This window comes from Mustela lutreola, chromosome 12, assembly GCF_030435805.1.
Source record: "Mustela lutreola isolate mMusLut2 chromosome 12, mMusLut2.pri, whole genome shotgun sequence".
Taxonomy (NCBI): Eukaryota; Metazoa; Chordata; class Mammalia; order Carnivora; family Mustelidae; genus Mustela; species Mustela lutreola.
Genome location: NC_081301.1, coordinates 48,281,224 through 48,300,728, shown reverse-complemented (window position 1 = coordinate 48,300,728; position 19,505 = coordinate 48,281,224). Strand labels below are relative to the sequence as shown.

At 39.4% G+C, this 19,505-nt stretch overlaps 1 protein-coding gene across 2 annotated transcripts in view; it reads left to right on the top strand.

Annotated features, from left to right (window-relative positions):
* Nucleotides 1–19,505, top strand: part of FOCAD (focadhesin) — a 314,072-nt gene that overhangs the window by 50,405 nt on the left and 244,162 nt on the right. For both annotated transcript variants that reach the window (XM_059143295.1, XM_059143296.1), the window contains one exon: nt 5,244–5,348. In XM_059143295.1, the coding sequence (XP_058999278.1) occupies nt 5,244–5,348 (105 nt within the window). The remainder of the gene's footprint in view (nt 1–5,243; nt 5,349–19,505) is intronic.

Below are 19,505 nucleotides of genomic sequence, written 5' to 3'. Positions count from 1 at the left end.
ATATCTGAAAATGTTCCTCAGAAGTCTCCTTTTTCATATGAACATGTATCTGTGTCTGTGCCAAACTGTGACTAACCATAGGTTGTAAATAAAAGATACTGTGATTATTTGTTTACTTAAATTTCTGCTCTTATTACCCATCTAGGGGATCAGATTTCCTCTTCTATTTGTGTTCAGTGAGTCCTTCTTCACCATGAGATTATAAATCTCTTTTACCCTTTTTTTACTATTAGAAAAATAAAAGTGGTGCATACTTTTTTGAAAACCCAAACAATGGCACTTGTAGGTAGTGAAAGTAGTAAATGGTATAACTTTTCATTTTTGTCATCTTCTCTTTTCTTCTTTTTTATTTTTTATTTTATTTTAAAAATTTATTTATTTATTTATTTAATATTTAATTAATTTGTTTGTCACAAGAGAGTGAGAGTGAGCAAGCACAAGCTGGGGGAGGGGCCAGCAGAGGGAGAAGCAGGCTCCCGGCTGAGCTAAGAGCCGAGGCCAGACTCCATTCCAGGACCCCGGGATCATGACCTGAGCCGAAGGCGTATGCTTAACCAACTAAGCTACCCAGGCGTCCCTTATTTTAATTTTTTAAAAGATTTAATTTATTTGCGAGAGAGAGAGAGAGAGAGAGAGAGAGCGCGCATGAGAGGGGAGAAGGTCAGAGGGAAAAGCAGACTCCCAGAGGAGCTGGGAAGTTCATGTGGAGCGCGATGCCAGGACTCCGGGATCCTGATCTGAGCCAAAGGCAGTCGCTCAACCAACTGAGCCACCCAGGCATCCTCTCTTTTTTCTTCTTTTTTAAAAATTCAGTGTCTTTTTGGGCTCCGGTGAAAACTGGAAATTAGAAGACTCAGGGCTCTTAGTGTGTTTCAGAGGCAACTTCAGATCTGCACTTGGTTCCCTCTGCAATACAGAGGGAGCAGGAGTGGTGATCTGTAGTCAGGACCAGGCACTTGGAATCACTTCACTCCAGTGAAGTTGGAGCCCCATGTCTAAACCTATAAAGAAAGTATTTATAACTATGGACACTCCAAATGTTTTAAAATTGGGTAATCCAATCCTGTGTCATATGCATAGTTCTAAAACTTGCGTTTTTCACTTAATAGGTATAGGATATCTTTCCATACATCCATTGCCTCTTTGTTAACAGCTGCAGAGTATTCTTTATTATGAATGTATCATAGTTTATTTTATTGTTATTATTAAAGATTGTATCTGTTTGAGAGAGAGAGAGTGTGCACACATGGGAGGGCATGTGCATACGAGGTACGGGGCAGAGGGGAGAGTGGGACAAGCAGACTCCTGCCGAGCCAGGAGCCCAAGGTGAGGCTTGATCTTAATTAAGACTGAGACTATAACCTGAGCTGAAACCAAGAGTTGGATGTTTAACTGACAGAGCCACTCACGTGCCCTAAATGTATCATATTTTAAACACTTGTCTATTGACAAACATGTTTTTCTTCTATTTTTAAAGATAACAAATACAGCATGAGATCTTCTTTTGACTATGTAAGGGTATTTCTGTATGATGGGTTCTTAGAAGTTGAATTTATGGATTTAAACATTTATGAATACGGCTGTTTGCACTCCATAAAGACTGAACCTGTGGGGGTACCTGGCTGGCTCAGTTGGGAGAACATGTTACTCTTGATTTCAGGGTTGTGAGTTCAAGTGCCGTGTTGGGTGTAGAGATCACTTAAAAAAAAAAAAAAAAAAAAAAGACTGAACCAATGTATACTCAACCTGAAAGTGTTTATTTCCCCATTCACTCATCAACACTGGATATTTTGAACCTTATTCTTCTGTGATTTGCATATTATTTTTAATGGTCTTTATTTTATAAATTTTATTTTATAAAATCTGAGAGGTCATAGGATTTTCCTTTTATCTTTGGATTTGAGAAATGTCAGCGATTTTTTTCACATCTTGCCTAGCCCTTGGTAGCCTTTTGAATTTGAAGACATAGATTCAATGAAAAATTTTCTATCTTGTCTTGACAAGATAGAAAATTTTCTCGTATTTCATCATTTTAATTTCAGGACTAATCAAACTACTATTTATTTATTTTAAAAAATCTTAAAAAGATTTATTTATTTATTTATTTGAGAGAGAGAGCGAGACCGAGTGCACAAGCAGGGGGGAGGGGCAGGGGGAGATGGAGAAGCAGATTCCCTGCCAATTTGGGGCTTGATCCCAGGATACCTAACTGACTGAGCTACCTGGGTGCCCCCAATCAAACTATTATTGTAACCTTTTTCTGGAATCATATAGAATTCAATAAAAATTTAGTTTTTTTTAATTTAATTTTTTTAAAAATATTTTATTTATTTATTGGACAGAGAGAGATCACAAGTAGGCAGAGAGGCAGGCAGAGAGAGAGGAGGAAGCAGGCTCCTTGCCAAGCAGAGAGCCTGATGTGGGACTCGATCTCAGGATCCTGAGATCATGACCTGAGCCGAAGGCAGAGGCTTAACCCGCTGAGCCACCCAGGCGCCCTAGAAATTTAGTTTTTTAAGAGCAGATCTTGGATACTGAATAACAGTTGATTAAAAACAAGAAAAAGAAGGGTTTGCAAGGAGAGATGGAAAATACTAGGAGTTAGGATAAGTTTGGGTTTGTAGGTAGTTCAGGGACATTCTAGTTCTGAGCATTTATGAACTCTGATGCTTGTACAAGTTTGCATAGTAGCCTCATCTGTAAAGAGGGAAAAACATTATAATCTTGGTGGTACAGTTACATGTTTTAGATTACCAAACTTTATTGAAAAAATAACCAGGTGCTTTACTGACATATTTGTATTTATTCTTTATAACAACACAAGTGGGGCTATTATCATGATTCTAGATTATATAGATGAGGATGTTGTGGCTCCTAGGTATTAAGGGCCTTGGCCAACATTCCCCAGCTAGTTAGAATTAAAATAGGGGTTTAAATAATAATCTGAAACCGTCCCTCTCAGCCCCCTTGAAATATTTAAATAATCTAAATAATTATTCAATTGAATTTAACTGCTGTCTGAATGGATTTGTTATTTGATTGATGCCATCATTTTTCAAAACTTATAATCTGTTCATGCTGCACTCTCACTTAAAATATAGTACACTTAATTATTTACACATTAAAATCTGGTCCACAAATAAGGCCAAACAAGACCGGCTTTAAAGTTTAGAAAACTGGGAGTTTAGGGGCACCTGGCTGGCTAAGCAGTAGAGCATGCAGCTCTTGATCTTGGGGTTGTGAGTTCAAGCCCCACTTGGGTGCAGAGATTGCTAAGAATAAATAAACTTAAAACAAACAAACAAATAATTCAAAATAAATAAGTAATTTAATAATTTGAAATTTTCAAATTTTCAAATAATTTCAAATAATTCAAAAATTCAAAATTTTCTCATGGTCACATTAAAAAGTTAAACAGGTGGTGTTGATTTTAATTATATCCATTATGTGCCTTCTGTATTGAAAATAGTATTTCCAAATACAATCAATATAAAAAATTACACATAATATTTAATATTGTTTTTTGTGTCCTAAGTCTTTAAAATCCAGTGTGTGTTGTACACTTCTAGCACATCTCAGATTAGCCATATTACATGTGCTTAGCGGTCACGTGTGGCTGTTGGCTGTTGTATTGGACAGCGTGGGCAAACCATAATGTCAGTTGGGAAACTTCCAATATTGTAAAAGATACACTAAATAACACTTCACATAACTGCTCCAAATGATACCACTGAATTAAGTCCAAGTCTTGTCCTAGCCTAAAAATAATCAGTGATTTGTAACTTACTATATTTTGGATAGCAAATGACAATACCTGTTAAGCACTTAAGGAAGCGCATAGCTTACAATGGATGCTCCTTATGTATTAACAATCATGATTTAAAAAATAATTCCATGGGGCGCCTGAGTGGCTCAGTGGGTTAAGCCGCTGCCTTCGGCTCAGGTCATGATCTCAGAGTCCTGGGATCGAGTCCCGCATCGGGCTCTCTGCTCAGCAGAGAGCCTGCTTCCCTCTCTCTCTCTGCCTGCCTCTCCATCTACTTGTGATTTCTCTCTGTCAAATAAATAAATAAAATCTTTAAAAAAAAATTCTTTTTTTTCCCCCATTTAACATGCAATATATATATTTTTTATTTCTAATATTTCTTTTCTGTTCCCAGGGAGAACCTTATATAAAAAGGGCAGGCTAATTTGTGACAATATGGTTGAGCCTGGAGGGCCTGATGCTAAGTGAAATAACCCAGAGTTATTATGAGTGATCACACTTATATGTGGAATAAACAACAACAACAACAACACAAAAACAGAGTAGAATGGTGGTTGCCAGGGGCTGGGTCGGAGACATGGGGAGAGGTGGATCAGAGGATACAAACTTCCAGTTAGAAGATGAGCAAGTTCTGATGTGTAGCACGTTGACTAACATTAACAATACTGTGTTATATACTTGAAATTCCTGTGGATAGATCTTTAGCATTTTAACCCCCCCAACCTCCAAAAAATGAAATAAATTATGTGAGTTGATGGATGTGTTAATTATAAAATGATTGCCTGTAATTAAGTTAATGCATGCATATATCATATTGCACACTAAAATATACTGCAATTGTATTTGTCACTTTTACTTCAGGAAAAAAATTCCATGTCACAATTTAAAAAAATTAATAATGAAGTCAATCTTTCTTTCTTTTCTTTTTGTCTCTTTCTTTCTTTCTGTATATTATCTTCCTACTTCTTACAGCGAATAAAGAAAAAATTTAAGGTTTTTCTACCTACTCCCATTAACTTTATTTTATTGGGGGTTATTTGCTCTGAATGGTCCCCTCGCCCACTTTTTTGAGTGGCGAATCCATTTCATATGTCTGGTTATTATTCATGGCCTACTAATATTTATAAATGAAGGACTTAATTATTCAGTATGGGTAACTGATGTGGTCACCACCTGCAATTATGTGGGCTAATGTTTATTTTTTCCTGATTGATACCCCCCAAGTGTAGAGAGGTGATTGATAGGTGGGTGGTTTGATTCCTTGGTTCCACTTCTTCTCTTTTAAATGTGTGGGTTGAGAGCTATCTACCTTCAGGCCTCTTGGCTGCGTGGTAGAATGAGGGGGCTGCATGTGGGCGGTTACTGTTCAGTGTGGGTGGCAAGTGTTCAGTTATTTAAAAATGGTAGATGTAAGTACCTGATTAGAATATTCACTTTATATCTATAGCATTTAACATGTTGTTGTATTTCTTTACAGGAATACACATGGCCTGATAACAGCCATTATGAAATTATTACAAATGCAAGCTTTTAAGGAAGGACAAGGAGGGGAGAAGAATATTCGGAATTTGTATACTATTAGGTATGCTGTTTCTCCTTTAAAACAATTTGTGTGTGTGTGTGTGTGTGAATTATTAATGAAGTTATGAACAGATATGCTAATCAATGACAAATTATTTAATTCAACAGTGATGGTGGGTGTTGGACCTCTCAGGAAGTTAGTAATTCAAAGACATAGAAGATGGAGATAGAGTTGAAAACATGCTGATATCACCATTATGGATTTCAGGGTTGCTTCCTTGGAATTGGAATCTGTTACCCCACATTCTTTCTGCTCTGGGATATTTATAACCATCTTCCCAATACTATGAAAACTGAAGAGTGAATAGAGCAGATATCCTGAAAGCAGGAGGGGTTTAGGTTAGGTAGGAGGGTACTATAAATAGTAATAGACTATTTAAGGGTTAATACTCACGTCAAGCTTAGTAGGTAGGAGCATTGATTTGTCTTTTCTTTGTCATCTATATAATGTAACATGGTAGAGTTATGTTAAAAAGAAAATACCCATAGCAACAATTTTATTTTTTTTTAAATACACTGGATTTTATTGAGAAGTTTGGACAAGGGAAGGCATTGTACTTTCTTTTGAAGTTGACCCTAACCATTGCCTTGAAGGTTCCAGAAAGCCGTTTGTTAAGAGAAGGGCTCCTACTTAGTGAGCAGAGTGCCCCAGAAGATGCCATGTAACTGGTGTATGTGGTAGAATCCTGGGATCAAGCCCTGCTCAGTGGGGAGTCTGCTTTTCCCTCTGCCTGCTGCTCCCCCTGCTTGTGCACTCTAGTGCTCTCTCTCGCAAATAAATAAAATCTTTAAAGAAAAAAAAAAGATTTTATTTATTTATTAGAGAGAGGGAGCACATGAACGGGGGGGAGAGGGAGAGGGAGAAGTGAATTCCCCACTGAGCAGGGAGTCTGATTTGGGGCTCGATCCCTCTACCCTGGGATCATGACCTGAGCTGAAGGCAGCTACTTAACCAACTGAGCCACTCAGGTGCCCCTATTTATGATCTTTTTTATTGAGTACATTATTATTTTTTTTAAAGATTTTTTATTTATTTATTTGAGAGAGAGACAGAGAGAGCATGAACGAGGAGAAGGTCAGAGAGAGAAGCAGACTCCCCGTGGAGCTGGGAGCCCGATGTGGGACTCGATCCCGGGACTCCAGGATCATGACCTGAGCCGAAGGCAGTCGTCCAACCAACTGAGCCACCCAGTCGTCCCTATTGAGTACATTATTGAGAGTTGAAGCTGACTTTTTAATAAGGGAAAATTTTCATTTTATGTATTTTTTTAACTTTTTTTGAATATCTTCAAACAAATTTTGGAAGAATGTAGTACAATGAATTAGTTAATTCATTGTTAACTTATTAGTTAATTCAAAAATTAATTTATTTTTGAATTGGGAAGCAAAATGAAAATTATTTTTTTGAAAATATCCTGGAGGGGCACCTGGGTGGCTCAGTGCGTTAAGCCTCTGCCTTCGTCTCAGGTCATGATCTCAGGGTCCTGGGATTGAGCCCCACATCTGGTCCTCTGCTCAGCAGGGAGCCTGCTTCCCCACCCCGCTGCCTACCTCTCTGCCTACTTGTGATCTCTCTGTCTCTCTCTGTTAAATAAAATAAAATATTTTATAAATCAATAAAATATTTAAAAAAAGAAAAGTAAAGAAAATACCCTGGATACTCAGGGTATGTGGAGTAAACTTTTCCAAAATTATAAATATGCTTTTCTTTCCTTTTTTCCCTTACATATTGTGGTGCTCTGTGACATAACAAGGTTTTCATTTCAGCTTTCTCTCTCATCCATTGCCTTAACCAGAACTGAACCTAAGAAAAAGATCATGGAAATATTTGTGTGCGTGTGTGTGTGTGTGTGTCTGTGTGTGTGTTTTAAGAATTTCAAACTCTTGGGCCAGAGTTCCAGGATAGAGGATAAATCCAGGGTCGTCTGGGTGGCTAAGTCGAGTAAATGTCCGACTCTTGGTGTTGGCTCAGGTCATGATCTCAGGGCCCTGAGATGGAGCTCCCCTTGGAGTTCAGCTGAGCATGGAGTTTACTTAAGATTCTCTCCCCGCACTCTGCCCCTCCCTTTGCTTTTGTTCACTCTCTCTCTCTAAAAATAAATAAATAAAATCTTCAAAAAAAGAGAGGGAAAAGAATTCACTGTATTGTTTAGTGGGAGTTATTTATTTTAAAATAGGAACACCGTTGAGGTTTTAAATTTTATATGTTTTATTGAGATATAATTCACATACCACAGGACTGAGCCATTCAAAGTATACAACTCAGTGGGGTTTTCTTTTTTGTATATTCACAGAATTATGCAACCATTGCCATAATCAATTTTAGGACACTTTCACATCCCCCCAGATTCCTTGCCCCTTCTAGTCACTCCCTATTTCCGTCCTCCCAGTGGGGTATTTTTAATTCAATGGTTCCAAACATTAGCCACTTATTAGAACCACCTGGGTGTGCTTAAAAACAAACATCAGAATGATCAAATGCCCCAGATCAACTGGATCAGAGTCTCTGCCCTAAGGCCTGGGCTTTTGTAGTTCTTAAAAAGATCACAAGTGATTCTGATTCAGTGAGTGCAAGATGGTCTGTCTGCTGCTCTAACGTGCATGCTAATGGCGGGGGACCTCGTTGAATGGCCGACTCTCTTTCTTTAGGGCTAAGGTGGGCCCAGGATTCTCGTGCAACAAGCTCCCAGGTGATGCTGACCCTTCCTTCCCCCACTACATTATGGGTATTGGAGCTCTGCCTCAGCGTTGACGGTACCTGGGAGCCTGGTAGGAGAGTGGGGTCTCAAGCTCCAGCTCAGACTACCTGTGTCGGCACCCGAGTTCCTTTTAGATTTTGCAGGTAATTCACAGGCACCTTAACGTTTAAGAAGCTCTGGTTTAGATGTCGGTAAAGGGAGATTTTCTGCCAACTGAAGGGTTAGAGGTACCCTCCCTTTCCCAGTGATTGTTCTTACCCTGTGTGAGGACCAGGCCTTCAGTCGGCTGTCACGTTGCACCTGTTTTCCTGGTTTATAATTCATTTTCTCTGCTAGTTCTTTAGAAGACAGTGGGTACAAAGTGTGGAGAGGGAACCCAGTTTGAGGAGCTGAAAATCATACTGGATACATAAATTGTGTCTTTAGAGTGGCGGCACACCGAGAGGTCCAGAATCAATCACCTGAGTTGGCATAATCCGGTAATGTTTATGGAGAGCCCTTATGTGAATGGCTGTTTGGCACTATAAATCAGGAGAGTGTAATTGAGTGTGTAAGAGCCTTAAGTTCCTCCAAGAGGGGGATCATGGATGCCGGGGACAGAGGAGAGGTGAGCCTGAAGAGCAGACCCCCCTCAAGAGAGCTGTGATTACCTGAGTCAGGCATGAAATTGTCATGCTGTTTCGAACCTTCTTTGCGGCGTGTTGGTTGGCAGTACCCTCCAGCTTTGGAGAAGCAACTGAGGAGCTGTGTGTGAAAGCATAAAAGGATTGTGAGAAGCCCAGAACTCCACAGAGAGGCGTTTTCTGATTATGCTAGAAGGTAAATTTCCAATGGAAATAGTAGGACAAATAATTGCAAACTTTTGGGGAATGAAACTCCCCTGTGTTTTTTATGGTACTAAGGACCTGGTTTGCATACAATTTTGGAGTTTGCGCATTTTCCACTTCTTTTTGGCCTGATAGCTAATTAATTTGAATTGTAGTACAATAGAATATGTAGTTATTTTAAATGGATTGTTGCTGAATTTGCTTACGTTATGCCAGTGTGGAAGGGAAGGGAGGGTGCTGTGAGGACCGGAAATGAGAGCCTGAGCCCGTGGCTTCCTCTGGTTCCTGTGAATTTCATGGAAGGAGCTCTAGAGAGGGTATTCTCTTTGTTGAGCCTAGAGCTCAGCGGTTCTCAAACGTTCTGTGCCAAAGAAGCGCCTAGGGAGCTTGTTAACAGTACAGATCTTATTCAGTGGGCTTTGCACCAGACTTAGGAATCAGCATGTTTACCCAGCTGCTCAGTGATCTGGATATAGGTCAGTTGTGGTTCACAATTGAGAAATATTGCTTGGGGCTGTGGGAGCTTAAAGGTACCACATATAAGCCGTAAGGAGCCCCTCGGGGATACACTAGGGGGGATATTGAGGGGCTTAATCCTGTCTCCTTGCCTCTGTTCCCTGTTGCGGGGTGGGGGTGGGGGGCAAAAAGCCCGTTTCCCACTAAGCACCAAGACACCGAGTTCATCAAACCATGTCTGCCACGGACAATAGAGAGGTCAAGATCAGAACCAAAGAGTATTTTTAAAGGAAAAATAGCCTAGGGAGGGCAAGCCAAGTACAAATGCAAGAGACCATGTAAGAGATTTAAACTTCATCACTCTGTTCAAGGAAATAATTCTGTGGCCCCTGCAAGTGATTATTCTGCATGGTCATATGGTGGATGCTTATTTGAGGCAGGAAAGGAAGAGAGCCCTCCACAGCTCTCTTAAAAAAGAAACACTGGTTTTCAGTGTTTACCGTGCATCAGGAGCTCATGCTGAGAGTTTATGATGTGTATGTCTGGAACATGACCGGAAACCTTCATTTTTAACGAAATTGAGATGCACAGGTGGTCAACTGACTGTGCTTTGAGATACGTTTGACTAGAGTGTGTATGGCTGATAAAGTTCATATTGCTCAGCTGTACCCTTCTTTAGTTTTGTGACTTAAGATTAAATGGGGATGTTTATTTTATTTTTTTAAAAGATTTTACTTATTTATTTGACACAGAGAGTAAGAGCAGTAGTAGCCGGCAGAGGGCCTCTCTGCGGCTTCAACTCTGATGATTTTTAGGTTGGGGTTAGCTGGAGGAACACCACAGCACATTTATACTTAGCATATGCCATGTGTGAAACTCTAGGTGCACAAGTCTTGACTGTGGCTTCACAGTAGGACCTTTGAGGGGTTTTATTTTATTATTATTATCTTTTTAAGATTTTATTTATTTGAGCGAGAACACAAGCCGGGTGGGGTTGCTGGGGTGGGGGGAGGGGAAGGGCAGAAAGAGAAGCAGACTTCCGCTAACAGGAACCCCCGTAGTGGTTCGATCCCAGGACCCTGGGATCATGATGCCAGCCGAAGGCAGATGCCCAAGGGCTGAACCACCCAGGTGCCTTGAGGGGCTTTTAAATGTACAGGTGCCTGGGCTTTTCCTAGAAGGACTAGAGGGTTTGCCTGAAGCATTGGTGGTTATTCAAAGCTTCGTAGGTGGTTTCCAGTCTGCTGGTAGGAGGGAGAACTGCTGGCCAGTGGTTGAAATGAGACAATAGGGGTTCATTGTTGCTAGACCTTCAGATCTTTCAGTATTAATAACATTTTATATGAAATCTCCTGACCACTGAATGCTGGAAAACAATTCAGATTTTTAAAAATACAGGGTAGGCAGACAAAACACATCTGTTCACAGGAGGCAATCCAAAGGGCACCAGCTTTGTGACCTGTTTTAGGCATTTAATCGTTTTCAAAATCTTAGAAGCTCTTTTCTACCTGTGAACAATTTTTATAATAATTGCCTTTTTTAAAGGTTTATTTATTTATTTTTGTAATCTGTACACCCAATGTGGGGCTTGAACTCACGACCCCAAGATCAAGAGTTGCATGCTCTACTGACTGAGCCAGCCGGTGCCCCTCCCTCTAGCCTGCCTTTTAAAGACTGCTGCTAATGTATCCACTAGTTTAGGCTTACCTTTCTTCTCCCCCTTTTGTTTGGTCTGGATTTTCTGTTGGTCAGCTTGAACTCCATTTTTCTTCCTCCTTTTCTTTCTTTCTATTTCTTTTTTGTTAAAGATTTTATTTATTAGAGAGAGAGAGAGAGAGCACGTGCATGACACGGGGGAGGGTCAGAGGGAGAAGCAGACTTCCTGCAGAGCAGGGAACCCCATGTGGGACTTGATCCCAGGACCCCGGGATCCTGAACTGAGCCAAAGGCAGATGCTTAACCAACTGAGCCACCCAGGAGCCTGAACTCCATTTTCCTGTAACACGGTTATATTTAAGGTACTTAAACATTCTCAAATATTGGGGTACCTGGGTGGCTCAGTGGATTAAAACCTCTGCCTTTGGTTCAGGTCATGATCCCAGGGTCATGGGAGCCTGCTTCCTCCACTCTCTCTCTGCTTGCTTCTCTGTGATCTCCGTCTGTCAAATAAATAAATAAAATCTTAAAAAAAAAAACAAAACCCATTCTCGAATATTGACCATAGAGAAAGCACAGCAGAGAATGGATCTGCAGCAAGGATTTCAGTTTTGAGAAAGAATAACTAAACTGAGTTTTTACAATTCATGGAGGCTCATTTTCTTAGTTGCTTTGTAATATGCCGTCCCCCCAATTTTATCATGTGCTTTTCTGCCTTTCGTTTTTCCTCTGCATATTCATATTACGGCAATCTTTTCAAGATCTCTCTTCCTTTTGCTGAAGTGAGGAAAGAGCTGTGAATTCATGAGCAGTGACTGCTTGTTCCGGAATGCGTGCACCATTCCGATGTGCCAGACGGTGGCTGACATGTACACATAGCAAATGTTACGAATCTTATTTGTGGAAAGGTTTGGTCTGATCAACATCAAGCTGTACTTTCTGAAATGAGGGAATATTAAATGCTTTTGGCAGATGGTGTGCTCTGAATGGGTGGAGAGGCCAAGGGTAATGGAGGGTTATACCCTGAACGGATTAGTGAGGCACACTCTAGTCCTTCAGTTTAGTTAGATAGTTCATTTTTTTTTTAAAGATTTTTTTTTTTTAAATTTATTTGACAGAGAGAGAGATCACAAGTAGGCAGAGGTGAGTGGGGGGAAACAGGCTCCCCGCTGAGTAGAGAGCCCGATATAGGGCTCGATCCCAGGACCCTGGGATCACAACCTGAACCGAAGGCAGAGGTTTTAACCCACTGAGCCACCCAGACTCCCCCATTTTTTTTTTTTTTTAAAGATTTTATTTATCCTTTGACAGGAGAGAGAGAGAGAGGACAAGCAGGAGGAGCAGCAGGCAGAGAGAGAGGGAGAAGCAGGCTCCCCACTGAGCAGGGAGCCCGATGTGGGGCTCTATCCCAGTTCCCCGGGATCCTGACCCGAGCTGAAGGCAGACACCTACCCAACTGAGCCACCCAGGTGCCTCTGGAGAGTTAACTTTAAGAACGTAAAAATGTGTGTCCTGAAAGCTGAAGTACTTTGTAATTCATACTGATCTTTTTCACTCCGTTCTTAAGGCAAACACATTCATCCCTCAGTCCATAACAAAGAAAAGTGAGAGTCCTCAGGGAAGGACTGAGACGCAGTGGGCTAAGACCAGTTTGTAGCTGAGGACATCAAAATGTAGTCTTGGTTTTAATTTTGATAACTAGCTTTTTGTCAGCAAGAAACTCCTTCTGCGTTTTCTCTTCTACCCATTTTGAAGAATGAGATGGAGGCAGCTGTGGGAAGAGCACAGGAAGGGTGTTGCGGATCTGGGTGGAGGTAGGTGCCTCCGTGCTGTCTGCTGTTGTGAGCGAGAGCTGGTGTAGGGGAGGCCCAGTGGCTGGAGACTGAGCTCACGGGAGGGAGAGGCCAAGATGGAGGCCAGGAGAGGGGGTGTGGCCTAGGATACACAAGATCACATCAAAGACTTGGGGTTTTAGTTAAAGAGTAGTGGGAAGTTTTGAAGGTCTGTCTTTTTAACTTCTTTAGAAATAATTTCAAAGTTCTAGAAAGATTGTGCAAATAGTACAAAAGACTCCCATATACCATTTACCCTGATTCATGAGTTTAATACTTTGCTACATTTGCCTTATCATTCTGTCTATTCTGTATAATTCTTAAAAAACATTGGTGAGTAGATTATATGTCTTTAACAGTGTATTTTCTAAGAACAAGGGTATTCTCATATAATCAGAGAATAGTTATCATACCGAAAAAATTTAACATCTATATAGCAATCTATAGTCCATATTCCAGTTTTGTCATAGTATCCTTTTATACATTTTACCTTTTTATTTTTAGTGTGTAAGATCTAATTTAGGATCACATGTTGTGATCTTTTAGTTGTTCTATCTTTTTAGTCTTTTAAATTTTGGAATAATCTCTTCCTTTCTTTTTCATGACATTGACATTTTAGAAATCTATAAAAGTGATGCCGTGTCCATCTCTGAACATCTCTGAATATCTGGAGGCACTGATGTTCATCTCCTCCCTAACTGGTGGTTTTAATTAAAAAAAAATTATTATTATTATTTTTTAAAAATAAACTCTACGCCCATTTTGGGGCTTGAACTCATGGCCCCAGAATCAAGAGTCACATGCCTCTACTGACTGAGCCAGCCAGGTATCCTTCAGTGGTGACTTTAGTTTTGGTTACCCGTCCGAGTGATGTATGGTTTCTCTCCTGTAGAGTTAATCATTTTTCTCTTGTAACTAATATGCAATCTGTGGAGAAGACTCTTGGAACCATGCAAATATACTGTTCCTCATTACGCCCCCAACCTCTCAACTGATTTTCACTGTGATACCTTCAAAATGGTGATTTCAGGGCACCTGGGTGGCTCAGTGAGTTGGGCCGCTGCCTTTGGCTCGGGTCATGATCCCAGTGTCCTGGGATTGATTCCCGCATCGGGCTCTCTGCTTGTGATCTCTCTCTTTGTCAAATAAATAAATAAAATAAAAAAAATGGTGATTTCAATGGAGAGGTGGAAATGCTAAGAATCCCCGGGAATGCACTGGTTGTATAGATTCTGATTTAGAAAGCTTGGGTGTCATCCACTGTGCGTACCTAGAATCTCTATATTTTTTAAAAAGTCTCCAGGGATTCAGATGTGGAAATAGGTTTAAGAATCATTGGATGAAAGGCTAAAATAACCAAACAACATCATGGTATTTCATAGTGATTAGAAAAAGATACAACTCTCTTGCCTCCCACATCTGCATTTTTAAGAATGAGTGTAATTGTGGCACCTGGGTGGCTCAGTCGGTTCAGAGTCTGCCTTCAGCTTGGGTCATGATTCTGGGGTTCTGGGATCGAGTCCCACATTGGGCTCCTTGTTTGAGGGGAGTCTGCTTCTCCCATTCCCTCTGCTACTCCCCATGCTTGTCGTTCCCCCCCCCCCCAAATAAATACAATCTTAAAAAAGAAATGGGTGCAATCAACCAGGTGTATTGAGATAATAAATGAGATTCTGATTTGAACTTTCTTCTTTTGTAAGGGAAATTCAGGTTAGTTTGTTTCTGTTGGTGGTGTACTTCACAGGATACACATGAATTTTTTTCTAAAATCAAGAATAGGGTAACTAAATTTATGATAGTATGTGGCTGAATTAAATTTGAAAATTTTTTAATGTTTGTTTTATTTAAGTAATCTCTATACCCTATGTGGAGTTCGAACTCATGAGCCCCAAATCAGGCATCTAATCTGCCCACTAACTGAGGCAGTCAGGCACTCCTGAAATACTTTTTAATACATTTTTTTGAGATATAATTTATACACCATAAAATTCATCTTTTTAAACCATACGGTTTCATATTATATCCACTAAGTTGTCTAACAATGATCACTATCTAAATCCAGCCCATGTTCATCCCCCCCTAAAAGAAGCCTCATTAACTGTCATTCCCTAGTATTCCTTACACCCAGTCCCTGGAAAACACTACTTTTTTTGTATCTGTGGATTTGTCTCTTCTGGACATTTTATATAAATGAAATCCCTACGATATGTGGCCTTTTATGCCTTTCTTTTTCCACCTAGCATAATATTTTCAAGGTTCATCTATATTGAATAGCTGAATATTATTCCATTGCATGGATATACCACATTTTATTTATTCTGTAGTCTTTTTGTATGCTTACCAAGTCAAGTGAATTTTTAGTGTTTTTGCCTTTTACGTTTATTTTAGGAGGTAGGCTATTCTTCGTAAGTTATGGATATGAACTCCTTAGTCTTTAAGAGTAATTAATGTTACATGCAAGTTATGAATTACTAAATTCTACTGCAATGAATATTACACTATGTGTTAACTAGAATTTAAATAAAAACTTGAAACAAAAAAATTTTTTTAAAGAGTAGTGTTTGTTTTTCATTTCTATGCAGGTTTCTATATTACATTACATTTACTTTTCTTTCTTTTTATTTTAACATTTACTTTTTCTTAATGAGGTTGCTTGGAATCCTGTAATTCTTTAAAAACTTGACCGTCTGGAGCTTTTTTTTTTCTTTTTTGGGTCAAAGTGAACATTTTGCTTTTGGGGGAGCTGATTATTTCAGTAAGTGAATATATTATCTAAAGGGATTCCCCTGAGATGTAGCTGTTTGGTTTTATTTAGCATAAAATAAGCATGACACCATTATTAAATCATCTGTACTACAAAGTCTAGCTGCCATAAGGGATTGGAACCAGTAGAATACATTAATATATTTAATTTTGCTGAAGTTACAAAAAACTTCAGTACTTGCTGAACTACCATTTTGGGGTATGTCATATATAACCTTTTTTTGGCGGGGGGGGGGAGATCGTGTTTTGTAGGTTTTTTTGAAAGCAGGAGTTTAACAAGCCTGAATTGCAGTAATCACCTTACCTATACTTTAATTCTCTGGTATTTACTATTTTTTGGAGGGGGGGGTATAGGCAAGAACCTTTGAGAATCTCATAAAAGTTTTGATCCTTCCTTAGAAAATATACCCACACACACACCTACATACATGTCCTTAAAATTTTGCGTATCATTTCGGACGTCTTGTGAATTCTTGCTTTAATGATAAAGGGACATCTCTATAGAAAAATCATGAAAATGAATATAAGTTAAGAAGGGATTATCAGCATTAGATCTGACTCTGAGAAAGCCCAGCAGAGTTAATGATAAGAAAGAAGCCAGGGCAGTAAGAGGGGAAGCATAGCCATTACTTTCCAAGGGCCATCTGGCTCTTTGCAGTTTAATGCTTTCTGTTGAACTGCATGTTTTGCTTCTGTTTTCATTTCCTCTTTTCTCTCCTTTTTCCCACCCAGGGAAGTCTTTGTTCAGAGTTTATGGTTCTAATCACCTGGGGTTTGCACTTGGGATTTATAATCACACCTAAAGAATAAGCTACACATATTGTATGGTCTTCCAGTTAAGCGACTGCCCCTAGAAAGTGCTTTTAAGTTCTTCTAAAGGTGAGATGTTTAATTTAAAAATTGCTGTGGTAATTTGGTGATCGTTGTCTTTAAGGGCATAAAATGTCCTTCTGGCCTTCTCAGCCTATTTATCTTGTCTCTATTTTTTAAATTTAATTCAACTTTATTTTTATACATAAATACATATATATATATATTTATATATTTATTTTTATATATTTATATATATTTATATATATATATTATATAAAAATTTTTATATATTTATATATATATAAATATATATATATATATATTTTACACTCATGGCTGCTAACTTAATAATAGAAGTTTTGAAACCCTAAGTATTTGTTTCCCCACAGTCATTACCTTCTACCTAGAATAATTTTATGGGCCCAGCACGCTTCCGCTGCGCGACTCTGCTACCTAGAATAATTTTAAACTTTTGACGTTGGCACACACCTTTGTTGTTAAAACCCTGCCTCTCAAAATAGGGATCCTGCAAAAGGTTCAGTATGAGGGCAGAATCAATTGTAATATGAACTATGTTTTTGAAGAAATCTCACACTTTCCCCCTCTGCCTTATGGACCCAAAGAAAATAGATTTGTCAAAATTCATCCACATGTCCACATTAAAATACTTTTTGCTCCAGAAGTTTTCTTTTCCTGGTAGCTTATGTGGAAAGGAAAAATACAGGTGTCTTAAAAATGCGACAGGATAATTCCCAATTATTGTGTAATTTTTCTTTTTTAGTCCACATTCATTGTGGAATCTTAAATTCTTGTTAGGCTTTTTTTTTTTTTTAATCTTAAAATCTGTGGGACTTTTTTTAATCCCTTTTTGGCTTCTAACCAGCACTTTCAAATCAAAATTCAGAGCAGGTAGAGAAATGCTTTTAAAATGCATATTTGATGTAGTAAGTGCTATGCTATGCTTCTGAAAGGGCCCGGGTCACAGCTGCATACATGAAAATGCATGGTGACTGTAGGCATTGTTTCCTCACACAGAAAAGGCAATCTGTGTCTATCGCTGAATTTATGATGTAAATCAAATCCTCCCGTTCCTGTATTCAGCGACAGAGCAGAAAGGTTGAGGTGACCTAAAGGTTACAAATAACTTTTGCTTTTTGATTTGCCTACCGCAAGATGACTTTTTTTTTTTTTACTCCCTCTTTTCTATTAAGATTGATGTATTTATACTTGGAAAGGTGAATCTAGTTACATACCTTATTCTGTCATTGCCTCGGTGCTAGTCTAGCGGAACCGCGCGTTTATCATTCCTTCCTGCCCCGACTCAGTTCTGTTAGGATGCCTGTACCGCGCTGTGTTGTTGACAATATTATTAAAGGGTGGGGAGGACTCGAGTATTAGGTACCAACTCTGCGAGCTTCCTCTGTGTGTTTTATCCCTGAACAATGTGGACTTAGAAACCGCGTACTAGAGGCACTGTGAGACGTTGGTTTTTCACGATCCAGGCAAAGAGTTTGAAAAGGTGCTTTGGGGAGAGCCTGTGTGTGTGTGTTACATTTATTGTAGTTGTGCCTCAGCAGCAAGAGGGAAACTTAACAAGAGTAAGACAGATCCAGCTTTCAGACAGCTTCTCCTCTGGTTTAAGAAACAGACCCACCTGCCAGAGAATCAGGACAGTACCATGTTGATGGAGTATTCCGTGTGCTCAGTACAATGGAAAGGCGTTACTTACAATGGCATTTAAGACATTTATAAATCATGAAATGGGAAGGTGCCAAAGAACGGAGGACAAATCGGTTCCTCCATGGCAGAAACAAAAACCACACGGTGAGGGAGAGAGCAGAGGCACTTGAGGCCAATGAAGGGTGACCAGATAGCCTGGTTTGTATTGATTTTAACCTTTAGAAACAGTGGTCTTCTCTTTTAAGAGGAAGGCAGAATCTATTGGAAGTCTCAGGAGTTGGGAAATTCCGACTTAAAAATTTGTGCTCCTTCTGGGGGTTAAGCATCTGCCTTCAGTTCAGGTCATGATCCCTGGGTCCTGGGATCCATTCCCTCATCGGGCTTCCTGCTCAGTGGGGAATCTACTTTTCCTATCCCTCTGTGTGCATGCTCTTTCTCTCTCTCTCAAGCAAATAAATAGCATCTTAAAAAATTAAAAATAAAAGTAGACTCCTTTGTGAGGTTTAGATTTTATTGAACATTGGGCTTAGAGCCACCTAAACTTGGCCTAGAATTATTAACAGTTGAGAGTCTTCTGTATTGCTTTCTGCCTTTCCAGGGTTTGGCCCTACCTCTAGTCTGGAGCAGTATGAAGGTAAGGGCTTTAATGGGTCCCTTGGGTTGTATATCTTTAGAACTGGAACGTTCTTAGTCTGATGTCTTCATTTTACAGATGAAGAACTTTGCCCAAGAGAGGTTAATTCTCTTGCCTGAGATCACGTGGTTTGTTGCAGAACCTCAATGTCAATCTGGAACTCCTGACCCTCTCAGTTCCTTACTTTCCCTTCACTATTTTCCCTCTACCTCTCTACTGGCAGTTTTTCCTGAGATAGGATTGTGGCAGCCTAACAGTAAGTGATTCCACTGATGCTAGGTAGGCACTGCTTCTATAAATAATAATGATGACTGTGTCCCACTATTACGTTTGTTACTCACAACTTGCATAGCTTATTGTCTGCCATTATTAATTTTACAAGTGATCAGGTTGATTGTAGGGTCAACCCATCTATCATTTTGAATAAAGTATTATAGTCAACTTTTTAAATAACTTGAGTAGCAGTTATAACTGCTTAACCTTAAAATTTCACTTAATTGAAGTGAAATTTTGCTTGATGTTCTTTCGTACACATTCTTTTTTTGATCAGCAGTGCTTCTAATGAAGAGCAGAGGTGACTTATTTAAACTATGGACCCTTCCATTTACCTTGACCTTTCTCAGTTGGATATACTTGAATGAAGTGGAGTGGCAGTGAATGAGAAGGAGCAGTGAATGAGAAGGAGAAGGAAAAGAGAAATCTTGAATAATCCATAAATTTAATAATCCCCACATGCATCAAGAATGAATTACACTTACCCTTATGACGTCTTAAATGTTCCAATGATAATATTTTAAA